At 45.8% G+C, this 24,504-nt stretch overlaps 2 protein-coding genes across 2 annotated transcripts in view; both read right to left on the bottom strand.

The window, feature by feature from the left end:
- T265_01771 (hypothetical protein) overlaps positions 1–10,361 on the bottom strand; it is a gene marked incomplete at both ends in the record, with an annotated part of 41,982 nt that extends 31,621 nt beyond the window's left edge. Inside the window, 6 exons of the mRNA XM_009165861.1 lie at positions 1,502–1,592; positions 1,715–1,941; positions 2,704–2,848; positions 5,093–5,158; positions 9,314–9,345; positions 10,220–10,361. Coding sequence (XP_009164125.1) covers positions 1,502–1,592; positions 1,715–1,941; positions 2,704–2,848; positions 5,093–5,158; positions 9,314–9,345; positions 10,220–10,361 — 703 coding nt within the window. The remainder of the gene's footprint in view (positions 1–1,501; positions 1,593–1,714; positions 1,942–2,703; positions 2,849–5,092; positions 5,159–9,313; positions 9,346–10,219) is intronic.
- Positions 10,362–18,688: 8,327 nt separating this feature from the next.
- On the bottom strand, positions 18,689–23,245 carry T265_01772 (hypothetical protein; the record flags this gene model as incomplete). Its single annotated transcript, XM_009165862.1, has 2 exons — positions 18,689–18,971; positions 23,136–23,245. The coding sequence occupies 2 exons, from the start codon at positions 23,243–23,245 to the stop codon at positions 18,689–18,691; spliced, it is 393 nt and encodes a 130-aa protein (XP_009164126.1).
- Between the last annotated feature and the right edge of the window lie 1,259 nt (positions 23,246–24,504).

The raw sequence follows: 24,504 nt of genomic DNA on the forward strand, positions 1-24,504 counted from the left end.
CAAAAGCCTAACCGCAAGGCAGCGGTGTTTGGCGGGAAATGCAAATGCATTACCTTTTCTACGGAACAAGTCGCCATACCTGTTCCAACCCCCAACCTGGAGAGCCAGGAGACTGTGTTCGTCAGACCTCTAACTATTGACCAACCTGGTGTAAGAGACTCTGTGAGTGTCGGGGGACACTTTCCAGTATAGCTCAATGGATCGCTGAGGTGCGCAAACCATCACAGCACGGTAAGGTCCAGTCTCTTCGTGACGGCAGCTGTTGTGTTAAAGAATGGACTAAAGCAGCAACGGCATCATCGATATTCACCTTGATTCCACAGAAGCATTCAGCGTTCACCGAAACAATTCATGATCCGATAGATGCGGTACCTCGAAAACAACTTAGATGCGCCGAAGTTGAGCTTCTGAAACAACAGCGCAGAACGAAACAAAATGGTGGAATAAATGAAGTGAAGGGCTCCAATTTCACGTGGATCGCCGTCGTCACCGGGATTTTTCACCGGATAACATGTTCGGGCTGCTGATCGACTTCATTTGCAATGTCCACGCAAAACCTGATAATGTTCGAAGAGCAAATACAGCCTGCCGCTCCGTTGGTTAGCCCACTCAAAACGAATGGCCAAAACTCCGACCCCATATGAACCCGTCTACGATAAATTGAAGAGAAGAGAGTTCAGCTGTAACACCCTTCCGGTGCCTAGCTGCCGTGCCACCCGAAGGTTGCACGAGGGCTAGGATACTGCCAGGTTGCCCAAGCCTAGACAGGGGGAGTCGAGAGGCAGAGGTCGGATTCGAACCATGGACCTTCGGGTTAGTAAATTCGCGGTCTAACCACTTGAGGCATCTCCTCCCGATAAGTTGAAGAATGGAATTTGAAATCGGGGACACCGAAACAACCTCCGGGTAAGTTTAAAAAAGTGTAACTTCCTTTTTAGGTGACCGAATTAGGTTGGGTCAAGTCACACAGATAAAGTCAAGTGAGCCGATCGAAGTAACGGATGATAAGCAACAATATGACCAAAAACGTTAGAGTACAACTACAGTCGTTGAATCATATGGTCTGTGTGGGATGATCAAACGGATCCAGGTAATGAGAAACATATAGAAAAGCTGTTCATATAAGCTTATAGACGGCAAAAGACAAAGGGTTGTTACAAAAGGTGAGTGTAGATTTGCAAAGAGCTTCTCTCGGTATGTTCCTCTTAACCGGGTCAGTGACTCTAGAAGTGGGACGAAAGTGACCTTGTTATCGACTAAAGTTCGTCCAGATGGCAAACATGAATATACCAGGGTAAACAGTAGTGTTGAGTTAAATCAAGTGAAATACGACAACGTAAAAGAAAGCAGTCAGATAAGTACATCTTCCGAAAAACCAGCCGCGTAGAAGTGCGGCTCAACCAGGATGGCAAAACCAAGGTGTGTTGTGAGACATATGAATCAATCCATGCCTGACTCTTAGTGCATTGAGAAACGGGGCAAAAGAGACCGACGCCATTACCTTCATTATGGCCAGTAAACCGACGCATCCTATGTCGGCCCAGCAACCAATTCCGGCGCAGTCGAGAGCGTTTTTGGAAAATCCCAAACCACTGTTGATGAAGAGGAGTAAAAAATGGCCTTAATATGGATAAAATAAGCGATACGAGAGTTCAATAAACCTGTCTCTCAGAGAAGGAAAACAGCGTTATGAAGGCCAATGGGCGTTACTTACATCAACCGAAGCGTTCCCAGAATTTACCAATAAAGATGCGATTGAGTCACTCGATTGCCCGGTAGACGGAGCTGCTTCAGTATCAGCAGCACAACCGAACGGAAACAACTGCCTGTCGAGCAACGGTGGAGACCATTCAGGCAGTTGACACAACCTTCTGTACAATTCCGGATGTCGGGCAGCGCGGAACCATGCGCGATTAACCATTGAACAGGCTATCAGGGCATCTGAATAGGGAAAGCAGAAGAGTGAATGGCTTCAGATGGAACAGACGTACAACATATTAGCTTCCGGAACAAATGAGAGCACGTTGGGTTACTTCGATCTGCGGGTACAATGCGGCGTTTGAAACGAAGTCAGTCCTCGCGTTCCTTCTCACCCTGGCTCGAACCCGGGGGAGATGCAGCCAGGTTACACAAACAAAAGCGTGTCACGCGAATTGAAGACTCTGTAGTAGGAGCTTGCACGATAAGCTCTTCTTTGTCCCTAACTTTTGTCCAGCGAACAGGTATATCATGTGAGTGCTGCGAACGCTATATGGTAAAAAGCCTCTGTAGTGATGTAAGGACAAATTTGTCCCAGCAGCCACTATGAAAATTAACAGGGGTAACAGAATTAACAGAATTAGCACTCGACTAGAAATGGTCACTGCAGACGGGCAGTCGCTATAGTGCAGCCGTGGTCATTCAGCTTCAACATGGTTTCGTGGACCGCTTCCGTACAGCTTACAGGAGTTACGAAAGCCAGCATATCAACAGCTTATCCTAGTTGTCCTAGGATAGTGTAGATTGGAGGTTTTGAAAAATGATGAGGGTTCGAACTCGGAGCGCCCTCGTCAACTTGTACGCGAAACCAACATTTCAAATCAACGACAATTGTCGACCCAGCGTTCAATGGCCATCGGCAACATCGCTGAGATGCGTTTATTTGAAAGTTGGAAAAAAAACAGCTAAAAACACACGATCTAAAGAGAGAAAAAGCTGACTTACCCCAGGGAAGATAAGAGAAAATTCGCAGTACCAGTTCGGGAGGAAGCCATTTGACGAAATCATAACAGTCGGACAGCGCCATGCAGGTGGAATGAAGTCGGGATGTCAATCGTAAACTCTCCAGGTGACTCAAGCGCATATGTGTCTGAGATAGATGCAAAGTGCGAAACAATGAAAATCGTGAGCAACAAAAATATGGTAAACGGTCGAGTTGTTCACCAAGCAACAAAAGTGTCAAGCTCAGCGAACAACTCGCCCGTCAGTTGAATAATACGAACTACGAACAATCCCTTCGACATCGTGTGAATACAGTGTTGACCTCAAAAGAGTACTCACCCAACCGAGATAACTGAAGGACGAGAATACCCAGAATTAGACTTCTTAAGAGAAACAAAGAGCGCTGTATGAGGCAATTAAAAAGTGACCTGTCGGTTGTGCAACAGGTACTTCCATTGAAGAATGTGCTCAGCACCAGAAGCCGCGTTGGTTGGGACATGTGTTGCGTATGCCGAACCATTGTTTGCCGAAGAGTGCTGTTTCCCATGCCCAACTCAGAGTGGCGTAAACAGAGAGGTGGCCAACCCTTGACTTGACAGAGGAGTATGAANCGTTTGGGTGCTGTCGGTTCTACTCGCCTTCCGGGATGGGGACCGCGTGATCCCCACTACGCCTGGTTGGAGACACTACAAGATATGGCTGCCAATTGATGTCAGTGGCTTTCCTTTCTTGTTTTTCTATCCAGATTGCCTGAGTGAGTGTGTGGAGGTGTAGGCCCCTCGGAAAGATTGTAGTAAGCTAGCACTAAGTCCCTTCCCCGTCTACCTTTATTCTTTTCTTCACAATAGGAATTTTAAATAGATCATGGTTGTATGGCAGCGAAGCATCGACGTTGAACACTGATGTTAAGCTGTCGGTGATGATGACGATGATTTCGTGATTTCACAAGCTCTCAGTGATGGCCAGCGTAGTTGAAATGGAAATAAAACTAGGCGCGAACAAAACAGATGGTACACAAATAGGTCGAGCACTTTGATAAATAGGATGAAATAACTGCGCAAGACAAAAAAGAATAAATTTCTACATTTGCACTTGGTTTGCATGCACACAGTCTGATATTGTTTTGTGTTTTTATGTTTCGTAAACGAACCGGTTGCGATAGCAGCATTTCGAACATGCACTGAACCAGCGGCAATCAGAAGAATCCAGGTCTCATTCAGAAAGCCACGTTCACCCAACAATGGCTCACCTAGCCGTTAGTTTCCTCGTTCCTGTCCATCTCATGTCCTTTTTTCGAAAGATGCCGACCACATGCGAATGAGACAGAGGAGTGCGAGACTACATGGGCAGCAATCTTTGAGTAAGCTAAGTTAGCAAACCTTATATATGGGAAAAGACCAGGTTACACAATGTGGAACAGCAGACTGCCTTAAGAGAAGGGCGAATAGTGCAGTGTTACCACAGATAATTCACATCAGCAAACGATGCTCTACCGTTGGTCGTACAAATTCCGATGCAGAAAAAGGTGGTGACCATAGCCAGCGTGTACCCACTCAACGTGACCGCGAGTCTCTATCAACCCTGGAGTAAGACCCTGAATTATGAAGTGGAAAACCACACGCAACTAGACAAATGTGAAACAATGGGATGAAAGAGAAGCTTAAATAAGCATCGAATCTTTTTTACTTTCTTCAGTTGCATACGCAATGCAAATGCAACCATATGGCTAATTCGGGCCTTAGTCTACCTAGTGAGCTCCAGATCGAGCGAAACCAATAGTGGGTGTCGGTGAACTCTGAAGCATACTACTTATAAGGAACAGAACTTCAATATCTCAAATATCTTCAACCCTAGGACAGCTGCACATCCAGCTAAGCTGAATCATGAGCAAGCGATTCATTCTGTCGACCAAACGCGCTACTCATAAGGTTGCTGGTCTTATGATCACTATATCCGGCCGAGATAGTGTACTACTATACCCTGAATAGCGTCCCAACTGAAACATAGGGCGGTCCGTGTGCAGCGCATTCAGTTGAAAAATATCGCAGACGATAGATTCAGTTGAATCTCCCATTAAAACCAAATTAGTTTCCAAATGAGTGTGTTTCGCGAGGTTCATTCTCTGTTCACGCCAATTGAATATGTAAATGAATGTTAAGTAAAATGCAAGGCAGTAATCGAATAGAATAAAAGAAGTGACTGAATTTCGGAGTCTGACGAAAGCCCGGCAAACCGAGAGTGAGCTATCGGCAAGTTTAAATCCATCTTAGTATACTATCTGTGGAGGATGGTCACGTTTCTAGTTGACGACAATATAATATATATATAGTGGACGCCAGAGTGGAACCTCATTTTCGTATTGGCGAGATCTTCAGAAATATGGATCACTTACGGTCAGATGTTCCAGTAGATTTTCCTTCTGTTGATTGTTTAGCAGTTCAGATAAATCTTTGACCAACTGTGAAAGAGGACAGAGTCGATTTGGGGTAAGTGCACAAACTGGCGTTTCGGAAAAGCAATATGACCCACCCAAATAGAGAAAACAGTCTTTAATACGAAGGGAAACCATTTCTATTAGCAAACGTTTACCGACCATGGTGGAGGGGAGTCACAGACTGACGACGGTAGAGTATCGCCTGCTGCGTAGCGTGGTACTCCTTCAGTTACTGATATATTTGTAATTTGAGCTCCCTGTGGAATAGATTTCACTCACCCTTAACTGCACACACATTAGCTCCGTTGCTTGGTTTGACTGATCGCTGACAGTACAGCACTTCCGAGCTGTTGGTCGTATGCAAGACAGACGTAGGTGTCATTAAGACTACTGGCTACATTGATTGGCCATTCTCTGCATTCACATATACAAAAGTGATTTAGGGTAACATTAGCCATAAAAGATCACAAGGTTACGGTACGAATCCGGTGGTTGAGTCAACCAACAGTCACTCAGCCGGTCGCCATCGTCATTTTGGCCAGATTTTAGAGCAAGGCAACATGTGCTCGAGGTAAGGAATGTACTGTAGCACGCAATATACCGAAAAAAAACTGACAACTACGGTTAACTATAGCCAAGATGGCCCGAAGACGGGCTATTCCTTGGAGAGTCCACCGTACAGTCAGTTACGGTTAATGTGGGGCCACCCTGAGGAGAGGCTACTTTCTTAGAGAAGGCCAACTGTCTCTTCCCCTCACCAGACCAGATAATACAATATAGTTGTCCATTGAAAAATTTCAACTGTTCAGTGCATGTGTACACATGTCATATCTCAGCCAAAAAATAGCCCAGGCAAAGGCTAGACTTTTTCTAGTCAGACATCAAAATCCAGGCGTGCTAAATTGGATAAAAGGTTCAACCATGGGAAGAATATTTGTAAAGCATGGTGGAGGCAACTGGAATTTGGAACTCTGGTCCTACAATAGACAAGAAATAGTATGGGGAATGGCAGAGCAGACCCGATCAATGGAGGAACGCGTGACGAAGGTTCGGTAACTTCGTAGTGGATTCTCAGGTAGAAGCAAGGGGAAAACGAATAACCGCATACCTGCAAAATTTGTTCCGGTTCCAAACCCAACAACAACTTGGTGGACAAGAAGGATACAAAACTCCTGAATTAGAGAGAAGGATGAAGAGAGCTTTGTTAGCTGAGTGGATCTAAGCACTACAGTCTCATGCAACAACAGATTAAACATTGGAAAATGTACCTTAGGTAACAGGCTATCTTCCTTGCATATTGGGCCAGGATATTCATTATGACAACTACAAACGCATTGTGAGGTTGTTAGTCAATGTCACACCCAAATTAAACAATTCGCAAAAAGCACATACACTGGGAAGGATGTGAGGGTTGAGTGCGCCCGAGTTTTGCATAGGGACAGTTAGATACATTTGTCTTTCAAGGCCAGGCAAAAGTCCGTGCACTTTGAAACACTCGTCTTCCAAGCACAGTCATTAAACTCGATCAGACTAAGTAGCCAACTGCATTTTCGAGTTGCTGAATTACTCGTTTCAACGGATAGGCGGAGAACAGGTGTGGTACAGACTCCAAGACGAAATCAAGGTAACCAACTAGTGACATCTGGGAAGCGAAGAAATCTACTAACATCAGGATAGTAAACGAGTGAGCATGTTTTCATGACAGATAACCTGGAAACCGGAAGGCAACATTCGAGATATACATGTATTTCGAGCCCAAAAGGCCATTCGACCCAAATAATTAGCGTACCAGCACTTTTTGAAGGATCCAGGAGTGCGTTTTGTATACCAGAACCCCGGGTTGAAGCACATGAGGGGACCGGTTTGGTATGTCGAAGGGATCTTAGCCTAAAGGTATACGTACCTGATGGAAAAAGCTACCACTCGAAATGAGCTCAAGAAAAAACAAAACTACCTGTTGGTGGTAACCGAGGGCTCTAAGGAAATTCAAAAGAATCTCTTGTTTTTAGTTACATCCTTCCAATGAATGTGCTGCACAAAGGCTGTTGCATCTTCCAGTGGGCATGAAATTCAAGATACGGAAATATTTTCTACCACACGACATTAGACCGATGGGGATTTGAGGGCCAGGACTACCTGGTCATTCTCAAGAAGGGCAAAGCAATGATTGTGTAGTCAAGAATTTCATCAATCTTATGGTCATGAGAACAAGGCTAGCTGCTTTGAAGCTCATACGCACGATAAGCTGTGTTCGAGTTTTGAGCATTCAACCCATACTGCCTAATTCGAAAACAAAAGAAACTTCACTGTATATTTTTGCAGCCTGTCAGCAGCGCAGCATTTCAGGACGTCTTGATATCCAAACTCAGCTCGTACCATTGTTAAATGGATTGACAAACAGGGTTCGCTCGCTTGGCAACGCTGAGGAAAGCGTTTTGCTTTATACTGTATCTGTTAGGTGTTTGGCTACGAGATAATCTCGGGTGACAAGTTAGGTGAACGGGCATAGGTTCGAATCTCCGTGGAAGCCACCAACTTACTTATGCGAGAACAATATATGTGCACTTTTATGCAAAATTGTTTGAGGTTGATAATGATGACTGAACTATTGCAAAGGACGTTCCTACTCGCAATAATAACTGCATGATAATAATAGCTCAGCTGTAACACCCTTTCGGTGTCTAAGTTCCATAACTCTATTAAGGAAGAGGGATAAGATACTGCTCAGTTGCCCAAACGTAGACAGAAGCAGTCGAGATGCCTGGTGTGGGTTGTAACCATGGTCCTTCTGGTCAGTAAGTTCACGCTTTAAGTACTCGTACATTCAATTAATTAATTTCATGTCTCGTTTAAGTGAAGCACCAAGAGTATACTGACAAGGCAAGCAGGGTTATTACAATCACTCAAGCCCATGGCTTTAGTTTTCCAGCTATCGAAGTCCCGTTTTTGTCCACTGTCCATTGTGAGGCAATAGACAACACGCGTGACTGTCTAGCTGATATAATATTGCTACAAGTGCTCATGAGCACCAAAAGTTTGAGAAAACGATAATATACTAGGGTAGACAGCCTTGAATCTCCTCCGGTTTCTGAGGACAGTTCAGGCACGATATCATGACCTGAAGGTCCACGGTTCTTCATTGCTCGTCACACCTATGGCAACGTGACACTATCTCGACCCTCGTACTTTCTCCAGATTAGACGGCAGTCATGCTCGCAAAGGGTGGAATATTAGCAGAGTTGCAAGCATGCGGAGAAGAGTGCCCACGTCTAAACAAGGGAACAATCACGACCCTCAACTGAAGCAAATAGTTTGGAAGTGTAAACAGGAGGCGGCAACGGTGGTTGCGTAGGCAAACTACTGAAGTCTAGCGCTTAAAGAACAAGTAAAAAATACGTTCAAAAGTTGTAGGGAAAATAATCCCGANCTGGAAAACGTGAAAGAACAAAACGGTACCTGCAGTGTAGCTCAGTAGCAGAGGTTCACAAACGGTCGGATCTCCTCGTAACAAATGTCACAAGCGGTCTATTTTTCGAGTTTGGAAGTACCCAGTGACGGGTGCTGTTTTGTTTACATAAGGCGCGCCTGATGAAATTACGATTGAAAGAGTAAGGGACATTCACAAGGGTGAGTGACACAATAGTACCCGGAGCACACAAACCACTGGTACGATAGAAAGCACACAACCGAAACCATTCTGATAATACAGCCGACTTCAGGTCGGGAATACGCTCTGTGAACGCAAGAGGAGTTGACTTAAAGAGGATGAATTTCATTAATCCCCCGATGAAAACCTGAGACAAACATACCCAAGCAAGATACCCAGAGTAGTATAGACACCCAAAATAGAACAATAATGTGCACTATCGAAGTAGTAGTTTTCAAGGGGAAACCTATCTTAGAACCCTTCGCAACACGACAAAGAAAAAGCATGCTTATTCCTAGGTGACTGGGTTCGGTTGTGGCATTCTCTCGGTACACATCCTGTAAGTAGGCAAAACGGGGCACAAAAGCCGAACTATCTCGAGCTATGCACATGAGTCGTATAGGGGCAAACTCCACCGAGAACGGATCGATGCATTCACATGTAAAAAGTGAAACCAACAACTTACTGTGAAGAATCGGAAACACAAGGGAAAGTAAGTGCCTTCATCTTGACTATCCAGCGAACAGAATCACACGGAAGCATTCACATGACTGGTCCTGAACATCTGAAAATGAAAAAAACTTGCACAAGTTGACAGGAAAATTTGTGCAGATTAGCACCAAAGATTTCGGTATGGTCTCTTGTTGAGAATGGTTTTACTTCCTGAGCTCAGGACAACTCAGCGATTAAGGCGCGAAACTACTGGCCGGAAGGTCTGACAGTGATGATGACAATGATGATGAAGTCTGAGGTTTGAGCCTAGCCTGGCTTTTCGAGTGCTCCTGTCTAACCCAGGGCAAATCCTTGTACAGCAGCTACGCAACTATGCTCGAGAAAACTCAGTGGTTAAAGCGCCAGCTTACTGACGGGAAGGTCCGTGGTTCAAACCCAACCTCAGCATCTCGACTGCAGCAGTTACTTCAATCGCGGGAGACATCCGGTACCATCAGCTCTGGTGGCTTGGTCATGTACTACGCACGCCGAAATACTGTCTACCGAGACGAGTGCCGCTATCCATGCAACCTTTCAGAAAGGCGCAAACACCGAGGTGGACGTGACTTGACAGAAGGGCGCGAAAGAGATTACGGAGAGTTTGGGTGTTTTCGGTGTTGTATGCCATCCAGGATGAACCGCGTGATCCCAAATGTGCTTCGCAGGAGACAGTGCGGCTGATCGATGTCAGTGGCGTTCGTGTTGTCACTTCATTTCCAGATTGTCAGATTGAGCGCTCGGAGGTGTAGCCACAGGAGAGCCCAGGTCCCGTCTTTCACTGACTCTTTCTATCTTCTTTCCACTCTAGGATTTTGAATGTAATTAGATGAACTTTATGGCAGTGAAGTCTCAACACTGATGTTGGTGTCTCTGATGATGATGACCTCGAATGTACCTGTATAAGCTTGGGCGAGATAGCTAAGTGCTTAGAACGCGGATTTACTGACCGGAATGTCCGTGGTTCAAACACGATCTCGACTTCCCCTGTCTAAGCTTTGGCAACCTGGTAGTATCCCTGTCATCGTGCTTCCTTCGTGTATCACAGCAACTAGGCATGGAAAGGGTGCTAGAGCTGAACGATTTTTCCATCAAATATATATCGTGTCCGTGGTCCTCTCAACCATCTCTTAAAAAAGGATGTTCCTTGGAATTGGTCACCTCAGTGTCAATCAGCTTTCGACGCAGATATATAACTTCTATGGTAAGACTTGCTGCTTACATATTACAACCCGTCTATGGATATCATTCTAGCATAAGATGCATCCGACCATGGAATCAGAGTAGTCATTTTCCAGACTTCCTGACGGAACTGAAAAAGCCATCGCCCATGCAGCCAGGTCTGACACAAACAGAACACAATGAGTCAGGTAGAAAAAGAAACACTTGCAATTGTGTTTGTCATCAAGAAACTCCGGAAAATGATTCACAGTCGCCATTTCACACTCCTCACCGATCACAAACCTCTTGTTAATATCTCCGGTTCGAAAAAGGCGTTCCGGTATAGAAGGAAAATCGTCTCCAGCACAGGGTAACCATTGTCCTTGGCTATGATTGTTCAATCAAACACCAGTTTGTGGATACCATTGGCCAGGCAGATGCCCTATCACAACTGATGGACTCACAACGACAGCCGGAAGAAGATATAGTTACGGTTTCCTTTTCTACCGAACCAAAACTTGCTGCACCCATTCAAGCTAGTTACATCCAGTTACATCAACAGCGTCCATGACGGAACCAGATATGACTCCGTGCTCCAGCAAATATTACACTATCATCGCCAGTGACACGCAACATCCAGTCCTTATCCAATCGACGGTTTTCTCCATGTGAAGTCGGTTGTATTCTCTTTGGTTAACGTGTTATAATACCAGTCAAACTGCAAGCGCGAGTACTGAATCACTTTCATTTTGGGCAACCGGGTATCAATGGCATAAAAGCGTTGGAAAGAAGTTATGTATGCTAGCCGAGTGTGGACAGTCAGAACTTGTGCAGTCTGGTTTAAAATGTCAGTGTTCTGCGAAATCGCCGCCGAAGACCAAGTTACCTTCGTGGCCTGCATCAATTAACAGTTGGTCGTATACATATTGATTTTCCAGGACCAATCAACAATCGGCATTACCTTATCACGGTTGACGGTTACCGTAAATCATTCAGCTGTACCACCTTTGGGTGGCTAGCTGCCACGCCATCCGACGGGAGCACGAGGGCTGAGATACTGTCAAGTTGCCATAGTCTAGACAGGAGCGGCTGAGTTGCTGAGGTTCAGCTCGAACCACATACCTACCGGTTAGTAAGTTAACGCCTTAACCACTGAGCTATGCCAAGCTTACAGTAAATGGCTGGAGAAAACCATGATGGATCACATCACTTCTCGCTCCATAATATTGCAGTCCACTCGCATCTTTAGTCACTTCGGTACGCCAAGAACAGCGATTTCAGATAACGGCAGTGCATTCACTTCGGCGGAATTCACCTTGTTTTGCAAGCTAAGTGGTATTCACCGCGTCATATCTCCGCCATTCCATCCTGAATCTAACGGTCAAGTTAAACGCTTAGTCGAAACTTTCAAATAAGTCATTCAAAATCCAAAAGACGAGGGAAAATCAGCGGAAATTATTGGAACTTCCTTGTTAAGCTACCCGTGGAAGCGCTTTTGCGGCGTGAAATCTGTTTACCCATAGATGTGGTAAGCCAATCTCCCCGGCATCTACAGAAAAGGAATTAACATCTGCGAAGATCGTTCAACTGCCATCACGGTACCGTTTACACCACCTATAAGCCCAGTGGTTCGGTATAAACTAAGGACTGTCGCAACGGTGGAGAAATCGACTTATGGTTACATCAAGCGCCGTACGGGTAACGCCATCTACGAAGTCGACGTACGGTCTGCCAAATGGGTCGGTCACGCAAACCAACATCGTCCGGAGCACGCTGCGCTGGCTATATCAGAAGACTCGATTCCTCTGGATTTATTGCTGGATATCTTTGAGTTACCATCCACACATATGCTCTCTGTGCAAACAGACAAACCACCAGTCGAGTCCATACGCACACCAAGACCGTGATCCAACCATAACTCAAAACCATTTGCATCATCATCATCGACAGCATGACATCACTGTTCGAAACCGATGCTTCACTGCACCAGTGCACGTGAATCCACATCTGAAAACCTACACATATTGCGAGAGGAAAGGCTTTGGGACGGTCAGAATCTAACGAACAAATCGATCTTTTGTAATATTTCACTAATGTTTCATTTTCTCTCTGATGTAGCCAACCGAGTTTGTATTTGGTTCATCCTCGGTATAGTCAACTTTCATCCGATTTCTCTTGTCCTCTTCCTTGGGATCCACCCACTGAAAGACTTGAGCCATTTAAACGATGGAATAAGTTCGACCAACCTCCTAGATCTTCCAGCTACTACATAGGTTCGAAGCGCCTTGTACAACCAAATGGTCACGGGATATCATCAAATTCAAAAGTTATTAGTGATGACAGTAAGCAATAACCAGTAATCGCTCAGCTGTGACACCCCTTCGGTGCTTATCATGCCACCCGAAGGAAGCACGAGGGCTGATATACTGTCACGATACCCAAGCCTAGAAAGGAGCAGGCGAGATTCAGAGGTTGGGCTCGGACCGCGGACCTTTCGGCCAGTAAATTACGGCTCTGGCCACACCACATAAAGACTGACAGTTCACACGGGTCTCTAAACGCCAGGCATTAAACTGATTGAAAAATTACAGGAAGTGCTGGTGAGTAGTTAAAAATGGTTCAGCTGTAACATTCCTTCGGTGCCTAGCTGCTATGCCACCCAAAGGAAGCATGGGGGCTGGGATACTGTCAGGTTGCTCAAACCTAGACCTGGTAAGTCGAGAGGCAGAGATCGGATCTGAAACACGAAACTTTCGGTCCGTAAACTCGCTCTCTAACCACTGCACGGCAGTGAAGCATTGGTGTAGAACACTGACGTCATGCTGTCGATGATGATAATGAACCACTGAGCCATCCCGCCTCCTGGTGAGTCCATGGTATTCCATGAGATTAAGCATTCGGTCGCAAGAGGCTATTAACACATCCTGTTTCAACTGACTCGAACAACCGGATGTAGAAACATAGAACAAGTGACACCGTCTGTGAAAAAGATGGGTCAGCAGTTCATTCTGTTGGAGATATCAATATCCCCCCAAAAACCTCTGTATTTTTATGTGCGCTAGCATCTTCAAGGTCAAACTATATATAGATTTTTCGTCTTTTTACTATCCGCCGTGCTAGGAGTCTGGATCAAGCAACATAGCTGGGGATAGAGTATTGCCACGATCCGCATATCATACTGTTTTGCTCGCAGCGTGATCGAACCCTAACACATTCACAGAAGCGTTGTTCTGAGCACCGAACTGGACGCTTCGAAAAACGATTCGGCTACTCCACCCTACAAGACAGACACCTGGTAACCTGGAATAAAGTAAGGATACAGGTTTTCTGTAGGAAAAACATAACACAATTGCACTCCTGAGACATATCAAGACCATCAGCAGGGAGCGGTAATGTTAAGCCTATATGGTATTCCCGAACTGGGATATCAAACAATAGCCGTCCGAATCACTGAAGGTATTGTCTAATCGATTATCTAGCCGAATTGTATGTCGAATCGGGAGAGATAGAGCACCTCGCATCAAGAAGTAACAAAGAGTGTTCTGAGATCCGATGGCATCTATGCACGAGCTCATGAGCACCACAAGCAGTTCCCGGCGTCAGGTATAGCCATGGTTTCTCATCCCAGTTAAGGTCAATGCCCTCCGAAAAGGCTATATATAGTGCACTGCGTAATAGGTTCAGGTATGTTTCCCTAGATCGTAACTAACAGAGCTTCTCTACCGCTTTTACGTGGAAGCTCGTTTCCGTGGTCTACCTGGGAAGATTAATGAAAATCTGCGCCGAACAGAAAGAAGAAAAGAAAAAAGGCGTTCAGCTGTAGCACCCTTCCGGTGCCTAGCTGCCGTGCCACCCGAAGGAAGCACGAGGGCTAGGATACTGCCAGGTTGCCCAAGCCTAGAGAGGGGAAGTCGAGTGGCGGAGGTCGGATTCGAACCACGAACCTTCCGGTCAGTAAATTCGGGGCCATCTCGCCCCCCGCGCCGAACAGAAGCATGATCTGAATCAGCTTGTATATTCCAGAACGATCGGCAATCAAGGATTGAAGCGCACCAACGATAGCTGATGAGATGGTTAATTTGACTCCAAGGCTACTCGGCAGCAGGTAGCACAGCGGTCAAATCCCAGCACTGATGAGAAACAAATGGTGGTGAGCATCAAGTTGCAAAAGACGTTCACCATCGTCGCCGCGTTTTGCGCTTAGACTAAACACATCACCGAGGCGTGCTCCTGACGAAATTAGGCGCCCTGTCTGTGGTGGTGGGTAAGAAAATGATTAGTTCCCCATAGAAGATGTCCTTCAGCTCCAGATGGCTTAGTGATTAAGTAGAGAAGGCTTTTGGTTCGAACCTTACTCCGGAAACTCGACTGCACTTAGCTAGTCTTGTAAAATCTGGCACTATCTCATCCCTCGTGCTTCTTTCGGGTGGCATGGCAGCTGGGCACCAAAAGGGTGTTACACCTGGACGATCAGGTGTCTTTCAGTGAATCTGAGCTACTGTGTGTAAATAGACACGATAAACATAGAGCGTTCACTATTTTAACCAGTGCGTTTTGATCGAATTAGGAAGTCAAACAGCACAGAGGCGGCTGTTTATAGGTATCCAGTCGACTAAGAGGATCTCGGCTTGGGACCATACTAACACCGGCGCGACCCACTTCGGCAGCTTTGAAATCGCTCGAAACTTACAATCATCCAGACAGAAGGGGTGTCGTAAGCTCAAAAGCTGTATTCGAGTTTCAGGGATGCAAGAAAAACCGAAGCTATATCTGGGATCAAGGGGGAGGGCCAAACTGCCCAACGGTTCTCACGTTGAAGGCTGCAACAGGCTTGAGTATCAGATATGGAACAGTAGATGTGAGTGGTTGCACGCAACGTGCCAATTTCATTGGCGCCCGGCAGAAATGCCTACAGCTGAGATCTACGTACGAGTGACTGTCAAGTGAGACAGGACGAGAGAAAGAAGCAATAGGGACGATGGAAGGAATCAACAGACGCAAGGTTTCACCTATTCGCCCACCAAATTGTACGTAGCAGGTAAGGCAATCCGATTGACGGCACCAAGCGACGACTGATATGGCACGATCAGTTGTAGCTATACAACTCATTAGTGTACGTGGGCTGTCATACTGCCGTTCAGTTTCGCGCTGTTATTCCTTTGTTTCAAAGTTGGCCCCCGCATTGGTAAGGGGTACGAGACAGCTTGACCATACTCTTGAATGGGCTGCACGTGGGGAAAAAATAGAACGCCGTTGTCTGGCAACATGCCGAAGAGTTGTGAGAATGAACTCAATGCAATCTTGAGGCTGGTGTCAATTTTCAGGACTTATCTGCATGTGATTTTAGCCTGGACATATCCATTATCCCAAAATCCTTCCTAACCGAAGTCCACAGGGGACGAGCGCCACAAAAGTAGTGATATCGATATTGGGCCTCGGCGAAGATTTGCAATTTAATACATGAGAGATTCATAGGGCAATTCCATGGTTCTGACTGGTTAGGTAGCATCCACGGTACATTGGACTGACAGCAGATTCACCTGAAATTACCACCATCCAGATTACGTGCACACAGCAAATAGTTGACGTTCAAGAGTTGAGGTACGCTGTTGATGGAAGTCTTGGAAAGTTCGGGTCCGAGCGCCCGGACCTTGGAGAAGACCAGTGCTTGTGCAGACAAGTTGACTATTACGGGTGGTGGCCAGGGAAAAAACGGAGAACGCACAGAAGCTGTTGAGGAGGGACTTCACAGAACGCTTTCCTGAAGTTCACATATACCAAAACTATGTGTAATCCGGTATCAAGTGCTGCTGGAAGGGATCATCCTCTACACATCTGGTGCAGTTTTCTAACCGAAGGATGGAACTCCGACTTCACAGTTAGTCCTGCGATTTAGGTACGCACATAAACGCTTTAGGACCAGCTTGGGTAAAACATTCTGGTTGATTTCGTGTTCCCGTTTCCGTACCCTAAACAGTGTGTAGGCAGTCCGGCATGAATTTCAATTCGAATAGCGCTTACTGGGGTCACTTTTCGGGCAGTTCCGACCTCTGCCTCTCGACTTTCCCTGTCTAGGCTTGGGCACCCTGGCAGTACCTTAGCCCTCGCGCTTCATTCGGGGCATGACAGCTAGGCGCCGAAAGGGTGCTACAGCTGAGCGATTTATTAATTTTATTTGTTTGTACTACTCACTAAAGTGGTTCGCAAGGTTGTGGAGGCGAAATGGCTCAGTGGTTAGAATGCGAATTAGCTGACCGGAAGGTCCGTCGTTCGAACCCGACCTCTGAATCTCGGACTTTCCCTTCTAGGCTTGGGCACCCTGGCAGTACCTTAGCCCTCGCGCTTCATTCGGGGCATGACAGCTAGGCGCCGAAAGGGTGCTACAGCTGAGCGATTTATTAATTTTATTTGTTTGTCCAAAAGCTAAAGATGAGCCTCCCAGAATCACACGTGACAGATTGACGGTATGTGCCCGGGACTCTAACCCATCCAGCGGAAACAGGATACCGTGTGAAAACTACGGGAAGAAAACTCATAATCAAGTCACCAAACCACGGGATTAGGAACAGATTTAAGGAGCGAGTAGACTACATGACATTTGTAATCAGGCTAAGGTCCGGGGCGCATTTCAGCAAGGTCCGTCCGAAAGTAGCACCGGGCGTCAAAAATTGAAGATTACTCCATGTGGATAAAGCTAGCGGAACGTCATCACTATACGCCACAACCGAACGTGACTTCCCATTTATTTGCTTGAATGAAGGGACTAACATCAAACCAGTCAGGCTGGTCGCCACCTTGGTTCCTTTGCATGATGACTGGAAATCGTTCATTAGCTTCTGATTCTGCTGACACCAGTCATCGATTCACGGATTGATACACGGGATATAGGCTTTCGACCAAACTTCCAGGGTCGGGTTTGTTCTTGTCGTTAGCAGTTTCCGTTCACCTGGAAGGCGAAAAAGGGTGCAGCACAGCTCTTTGCGCTCTCAGCATGAAGCAGTAATCTTGCCAGCGCGAGGAATCACCTACAAAATCCTTTGGAAGTGTTTTGAACTGAGGACTGGATGTAGCGTGAACCGTCGGAGGAAGGTTGTTTCACGCACTAACTACCCACAATGAGAAAAACTATTGGCTAATAAAGGTGAGTGCTTCGGGTTTGAAAATCTTTCTACCATGTCCCCGCCGTGTGTTAATTAGGTCAACGGTGAAAAACCTGTTGACCAAACCCTGTTCGAACAGGGCGTCAGTAAGAATGAAGTCTCCTCAGAGGCGAAGATACTAGTGGGGAAACACGCTAAGCACCACGGGACGCGTTCCATAAACAACGGTTTTAGGGCCGCCAACCATTTTCGTAGCGGCTCGCTGGACACGCTCGACGAGGGTTAAGCCTTTCTAGCGTCCTGGGTAGACAACTTGGTTGGAGTATTCAAGAAGCGGTCTGGCGTAGGCCCCATAGAGTGTCTGTAAGGTTCGTTGAATCATCTGTAGAACGGCTAATGCTTTTTGGGCCGATTTCTCATGGTGCATTGAGAAAGACATGTTTGAAGAGAGACAAATACCCAAATCCATTTTAGCATCTATCGTCGCGATGTCTTCTGGTCCATTCTCACCATGAACCACAAAATCGTTCGCTGAGTGCCCTGTGGATGACCAATGAACGTGCTTCTCGTGATTCAGAGGAAGGTGCCAGTCCAACAACCAATATTTGCAACGTCTACATCCATTTAAAAGGCACTGGCATTTGAGCTCCACAATTTCCAATCGTCCGAAAAAGTAGGCATGGACTTGCAACAATATTTGGAAGGTTGCTGACAGATCAGGAACAGCAGTGGTCACAAAACGGAGCCTTGGGTAACTCCAATGGAGACCGGTGCCAAAGAAGAGTAGGTCGGAACTGATTTCACTCGGAATGTTTTGTCTGACAGGAACGCTCCAATCCATCGTAGAATTTTCCCTTGAATCCCGTAAGACTCGAGTTTCTGGAGCCGCAGAACGTGTGAGACTCGATTGAATGTTTTTGAGGAGTCGAAAAATATAACTTCCGATATGAGTACTTCGTCCTTAGCTTGGGTTAAGCTGCCCATAAATACGAGTATGTTCGTTACGCAAGAACCATTTGGAAGGAACCAGTGTTGCACTGAGGATATCAAGTTGTTGTTGGTGAGGTGATCTGAAATGGCCAGCTTCAGAATGCGTCCCACCATCTTGAACGTACGCTAGTGGGGCTAATAGGCCTATAGCTTCCGGGCGATAGTCAGTCACCAGGTTTGCAGATTGGCGTGAAAATTGCCTCCTGGAAAATAGAGCGAAGGTTTCCTTCGTCTATTGATTGACGAAATACAAGGTGGAAATTCTTTGCCAGTGTGAGCGATGTTTCCTTCAGGACCATTGGATGGACCACATTTGGCCCCAATGCAGTGAGGGGGTTTGTCTTGTTGAATCAATCCCACAAAGTCCCAAGCGAGCTCCTTGCAGAAAACCTTGATTAACCTGCGAACTACGACTTGGATGAGGGTGATTCTCTTCTCCACGCATAGCGCTCTGAGTGGAGGGGACGACGACGAAGTCTAAGTTAACTCCGACAGGGTCGGAGCGCCTAGTCTGGTCCAAGAGAACTCCCAACCATGGAGAACCCCGAAACCAGACCAGAAGAACATGCACAGCGCATAGTGTATAAAGCGACTACAACGGAAACCTGTCAAGACCCGAACATGCATCGAGGACACCACCGGTGGAAGCAGGTATGCACCTAGCGCCCGGGCCTATTTTCGCCCAATCAGAGCAGGCCTCGATACCGCAAGGCCACAACCCAGGTGTTGACCAATCACGTGCCACCGCCACCCCTAAACGCCCGGTGGTCTGAAATCTTGTGAAATCTTGTTCCAACCATGCGATGCATTATTCTGATTTTAGCATGTGCATCGAAGAATCTATGTGGCAAATGTCAAGAAGTTAGTAGGATGACGCTTGAAACCTGGATACCAAATCCGTCCAAATTTTCTAACTTTTGCGCCATTCTGGCCAGGTCTAGGGAGGAGTGGATGTCGATGATTAAGGGCCAGTCTCCAGTGGGGGGAAGTGGAGGGGAACGAGCCTCAATATCACCAGATTGCACCACCAACCAGCTCATTTTGCAATGAAATAGTTTGGATTTTGTCCAGCAGAAATTCACATTCTTCCTGTCCCTCGGAAGGTGGTATCTAACACGTTAGCCCCAATAGACATTGCGCATTGCGATGGAACACATAATGATAATAATGATTACTCCCGGCTGGCCAGTGTCATATCGTCAGTTACATCCAGAATCGTACGGCCAGGGATTCGCAGAAGCGGGGCTGTCACAGGCGCACAAGAGGTCATGTCTACGCCGGAACGAACCAAATGTGTCGGACAGTGCGATCAGGGGAATGCAGTTGTTAGAGCTTTTTTCATCAATCTAATTCAGAACAAATTCCCTCTGGGCCTTCTTGCTTGACAATTCGCTGCAAAGCTGTATAACGCGACCTGCCATAATCAGGTACTTTCTCCCAAATTTATGATGAAATCTCAGCCCGAAGCTTAGTTCTTGTTCACCGCGCCCTCCATAATCAGGTACTTTCTCCCAAATTTATGATGAAATCTCAGCCCGAAGCTTAGTTCTTGTTCTTTGGATGATTTGGTGCACCTCCCCCGTTATTATTCTAAGAAATATCAAAGTACACCTTAGGGCCCACGCCAGACCGCCTATCAAACACTCCAGAAAATTTGCCTACTAAAGACATGAAAAGCATACCCTAATCGGGCGTGTTCTCGAAGATTCACACATGTGTTTGGAGACCTTGCATCCACCAAACGTTAAACTCGGGGAAATCCTGTACCCCTTATCCTTACAAGGTCTTCGCATCTAAGAGTTCCCCACGCCTAAACCTTGTTCAAGCATGTTTCCGCTAGTATACTTTGCTTTTAGCACTACTGAACTATGGCCTGGTTATTTTTCAAGGTTATATTGCGCACGGTAATTGGGAAAGAATATTTCCGGTGGTTCAAAAAATATTCAGGGAATAGCTGGCTCTCAAACATCGATTGCTTGTGCTCCAACTGTACAGACAGCCATAAGTTCCGTTCATGAAACACTGTATGACCGAAATATGGAAACTTGTATGCTTCACCGTCAAAACCTCTGGAGGACCCCACGACGGCCTTCGAAGGTTTATAACATTTTTGCTCAATACGGAAGCTGCCTTGTGTCGGTTTGTGGCGGAGGTTGGTAGACAAATGTGGTGAACATAACGGCTTGAAGCAAAAGTGTTAGAAATGCCAGATCTGAATGCTATGTTACTGCGTATCAGAAATTTTCGGCCATTCAGGGGTGTCTTTGAAGATTCACGAACTGTCTAGCAAATGACTACAGTAACTTTACTATGAAAAGCCTGAAGACTTGGCGATCCAGAAGAATTCTGTCTAGTTTCACGTTTATCTGCTTCAGTGAACAGGCAACAGGAACTAAGGCGTAGCATCACACAAATTCGACCAGGGGCTACAGTGAGGTGCGTCATTCAAAACGAAAGCCTCGCAGCTCCACTGCAGTCATGGCAGTTCGCCTCACAAAACCCTGAAGGACTCAGTACTCAGAAGAACCTACCCTTGAGTCTGTTTTGATAGATTCAGACGACGCTTTCAAATCGATTCCCGAAAAACTCTGCGTGTACAAATATTCTTGAGACAATACCCGATGATGTGTTTCACATATTAGCTCTAAATATAATTGATTGCATCCAGAAACGCCCATCACGCAGCTCGGCGCTAGAAAATAAGAGCAAGATTTTGCTTACGATCCTCCCTCACGTTTGGACTTTTAGAACGAATGCTCACAGGATTGACTTACACAAAAAACCCGCTTTTTCTTTTTGAGTTTATTTTGGGTTTTCCATTGGCTGGAAGCTACTTTTTGTTTTTTAACGCAAGTTCCTTATGTTCGCTAATAGCACCCTCAAAGGCCTTCTGAAAATCCACCACCGTTAAGGCGTCAATAGTGAACCTGCTTGATGTTTGTGTGCCCGAATATGCGCTTGCGTCTCAGATGCGGCAACTTGAAAAGTTGAGGTCTTAATCACAGTTTGTACAGCCCAATCTGACTCTGACCTTCTATGAATAATTTATCTCAAAATGATGCAGGGCATTGGTGGTACGGTTTTTACAGGACCTCAGTTTTTGATGAACCGGCCGCACGCACTTCTTATGGGGATGAGCCTAAACAAACGTTGATTTTATGCCGGTGCATTCTCCGCATTCCACGATGTTCTTCAAGGCCGCACGGGACGAATTAAGCCATGTGACTGTTTTTATCACACACCGCACCCACCAAATGGGCAGTAGATTTGAGCATATAACGTTCTCACCAACAAATTCAGTAACAGTGTCAGTTACGTGCGATGCAATGCTAGTGATGAGAAGGCAAGACTTGGCGTAAGAAGTTAAATGTGGAGGACTTCAGAAGGCAAATGGCTCCCTGCGAGTAAAATATACCGCTCCGGCCCGTTCGATACCAACGTTGGTAGGTCGCCTATTCTGAGATGAGGCCGCAGTTGACATATCTTATTGTGGCCACACGGCAACACATCTCTCCTCGATTGGTAATTTGAGTCTGACGATGATATTATTCTCAGTTGGCAGTAGTCCAACCGCCGCATTCGCTATACACAGCACGCCTCTACTCTTTGCTTATTCAGTAATTATTGTCTATTACTGACTTGATAACGACCCTCCATCCTTTGATTCCCGCCTAGGGTGCACTGTTGGTGTCGGAAAGTTACCTCTCCGCCAGAACACAATAATAGCTCCTCCTCTTGAGATTCCATTGACACAATACGACACGCAACATCCAAAATCGATATCAGCCGCTTCAATGCTTTGCACCTCAGCACAATCATAATATTCTTATGCGTCGGCCAGCCAGATGATCATAGGACCACTGAAATGAACGTCATGATTTGGAGAGATTATCCATTTATCGGTTTACAACAGTTCCATAATGTTTGTGCTGCCATGGAATTTCGAGCCTGTGTCATACCATCAGGCAATCTCATCGCTTCAATGTTTGCACCTCAGCACAATCATAATATTCTTATGCGTCGGCCAGCCAGATGATCATAGGACCACTGAAATGAACGTCATGATTTGGAGAAATTATCCATTTATCGGTTTACAACAGTTCCATAATGTTTGTGCTGCCATGGAATTTCGAGCCTGTGTCATACCATCAGGCAATCTCATAATGGTACGGTTAGAATAAAGTCACGACTGATGTCAATTGTGGGTACCCAAGAATGCACAGAAGCAGAGCAGTCACAGAGAATGGTGGACATTAGTTGACACAGACTGTCTTGAATAATCTGACACTAATTGCAGCGGACATCGAGGTCAGAGAAGCGCAGTTATTGGCCTTTTTTGCTTCTAGAGAATCAGTCATGCCTAACAAGATCCTATCATGACAAATTGAAGATGGGGTTAACAGATTAACTGGGAAAGTCCAAACTAAAATGTAATGCCTGGCAAGTGATGAGAAGCTACAAATTTCGTAAAATAAAGGACCGGAACAACGAATCTCGAGGAGTATCAGTGATTCAGCGGAACGGAAGACCAATTCTGAGTAAAATTAAAAAAATTTTTGCATACAAAACACCCCAATAAAGTCACGCGTCTGCGCTTATTAATCTACTAACTTACCTCAAAGTTTTGCCGACAAGCTGGAAGGTTAGTGACCCAAAAATCGGAACTGGAACTGGCATATCTACCTTGACTTTGGGCTTAGTTGCCACAGCAAACTGGTGTGGCATCTCACTAATGTCTCTGAATAGTCGATTGTTCTGATATTCGCTTTACTACTGTATTGTCCTGATCAGCCATCCTGCCAAACAATGAAGCTGCTTACCTCGACTTTATTCAAATTATTCATACACTACATCTAACAGATGTGATTGATGTTTCACTTGCAACCACCTAAGGCTTAACTGTAGTGAATTAATTGTCATAGTACCTGAATTGGTGGCCGTTTGACGTACACTCACCCGCACCTCGTAGGGATTGGACGCACGTCTCTACCTGGTTGTCTGAGTGGCTTTTACATCATGCTAGCCAAGGAAATAACCAAGCCATTTTGTGGTTAACCGAGGCATTCAACTCGTTAAAAACATCGCTAAAATCCTCCACAAGAAATGTTATCATCGCAGTACCTGGAATTGTTCCAAAAGGAGCTTTTGTTTGAAATCCTCTGATTTACTTTGCCCTCACCAGTGGACGTCCAATATTAAGATCCGAAGTGAACAAGAAAATATCTCACGATGAACGGAGTCGAAGAATGGACATAATGGTAGCAAAAAGCCAAGAAGTTGTGTGCTGAGAAAATGCATTGAAATATAAAGTTCTTTAAATTGTTTAGTTGGAGAGAAAATTGTCTCTCTAACTGCCCGCTATTTCAACCAGCAAGTACAAGACCCGAAAGTTTGAATACTTTCATCGTACATGCCATCTATTGTTTAGACCACACTCTAGACCTGGACGCAAGGTGCTTTCAAAACTGCGTGCTCCCCTTTATTGATCATCCTTAAGAACGAGGCAAAGATGATTAGTGCAATGCTGCTTTATCGGCACAGAGAATACACTGTTGGTCACAGTTTTTCACTACCATTCAGATTGTTCTGAAGCACTTGCCAAGGCAATTTTGGCACGTCCTGTAGTTATTTATGCACCTCGGTACGATTTACAGCATCAATAATAACAGTGAGCGCAACTTTCCGATGATCGAGACATGCCATTCCTCTTCATCAAAGCCATCTTTTTGACATTCAAAATGCTCTTATTTCCATCTGCGCGGCGTTCTCTGCAGAGTTTAGACACACAAAGCTCCGGGATAAGGAGCACACAGTAAATCTTCCTTATCGGTCAACGTTTGGAGTCACAGTTGGTCCCGTGAATTTGTTATCGGTTTTGGAATGGTTGATTTGAAGCTTGATCGCCCCGAATACGTACCCGTGGCAATCTGAGCGGTTTTCCGGCATTAGGTCATAGAAGATGCCACAGAAACTTGAACCGCTCC

This window comes from Opisthorchis viverrini, assembly GCF_000715545.1.
Source record: "Opisthorchis viverrini unplaced genomic scaffold opera_v5_19, whole genome shotgun sequence".
Lineage (NCBI taxonomy): Eukaryota > Metazoa > Platyhelminthes > Trematoda > Opisthorchiida > Opisthorchiidae > Opisthorchis > Opisthorchis viverrini.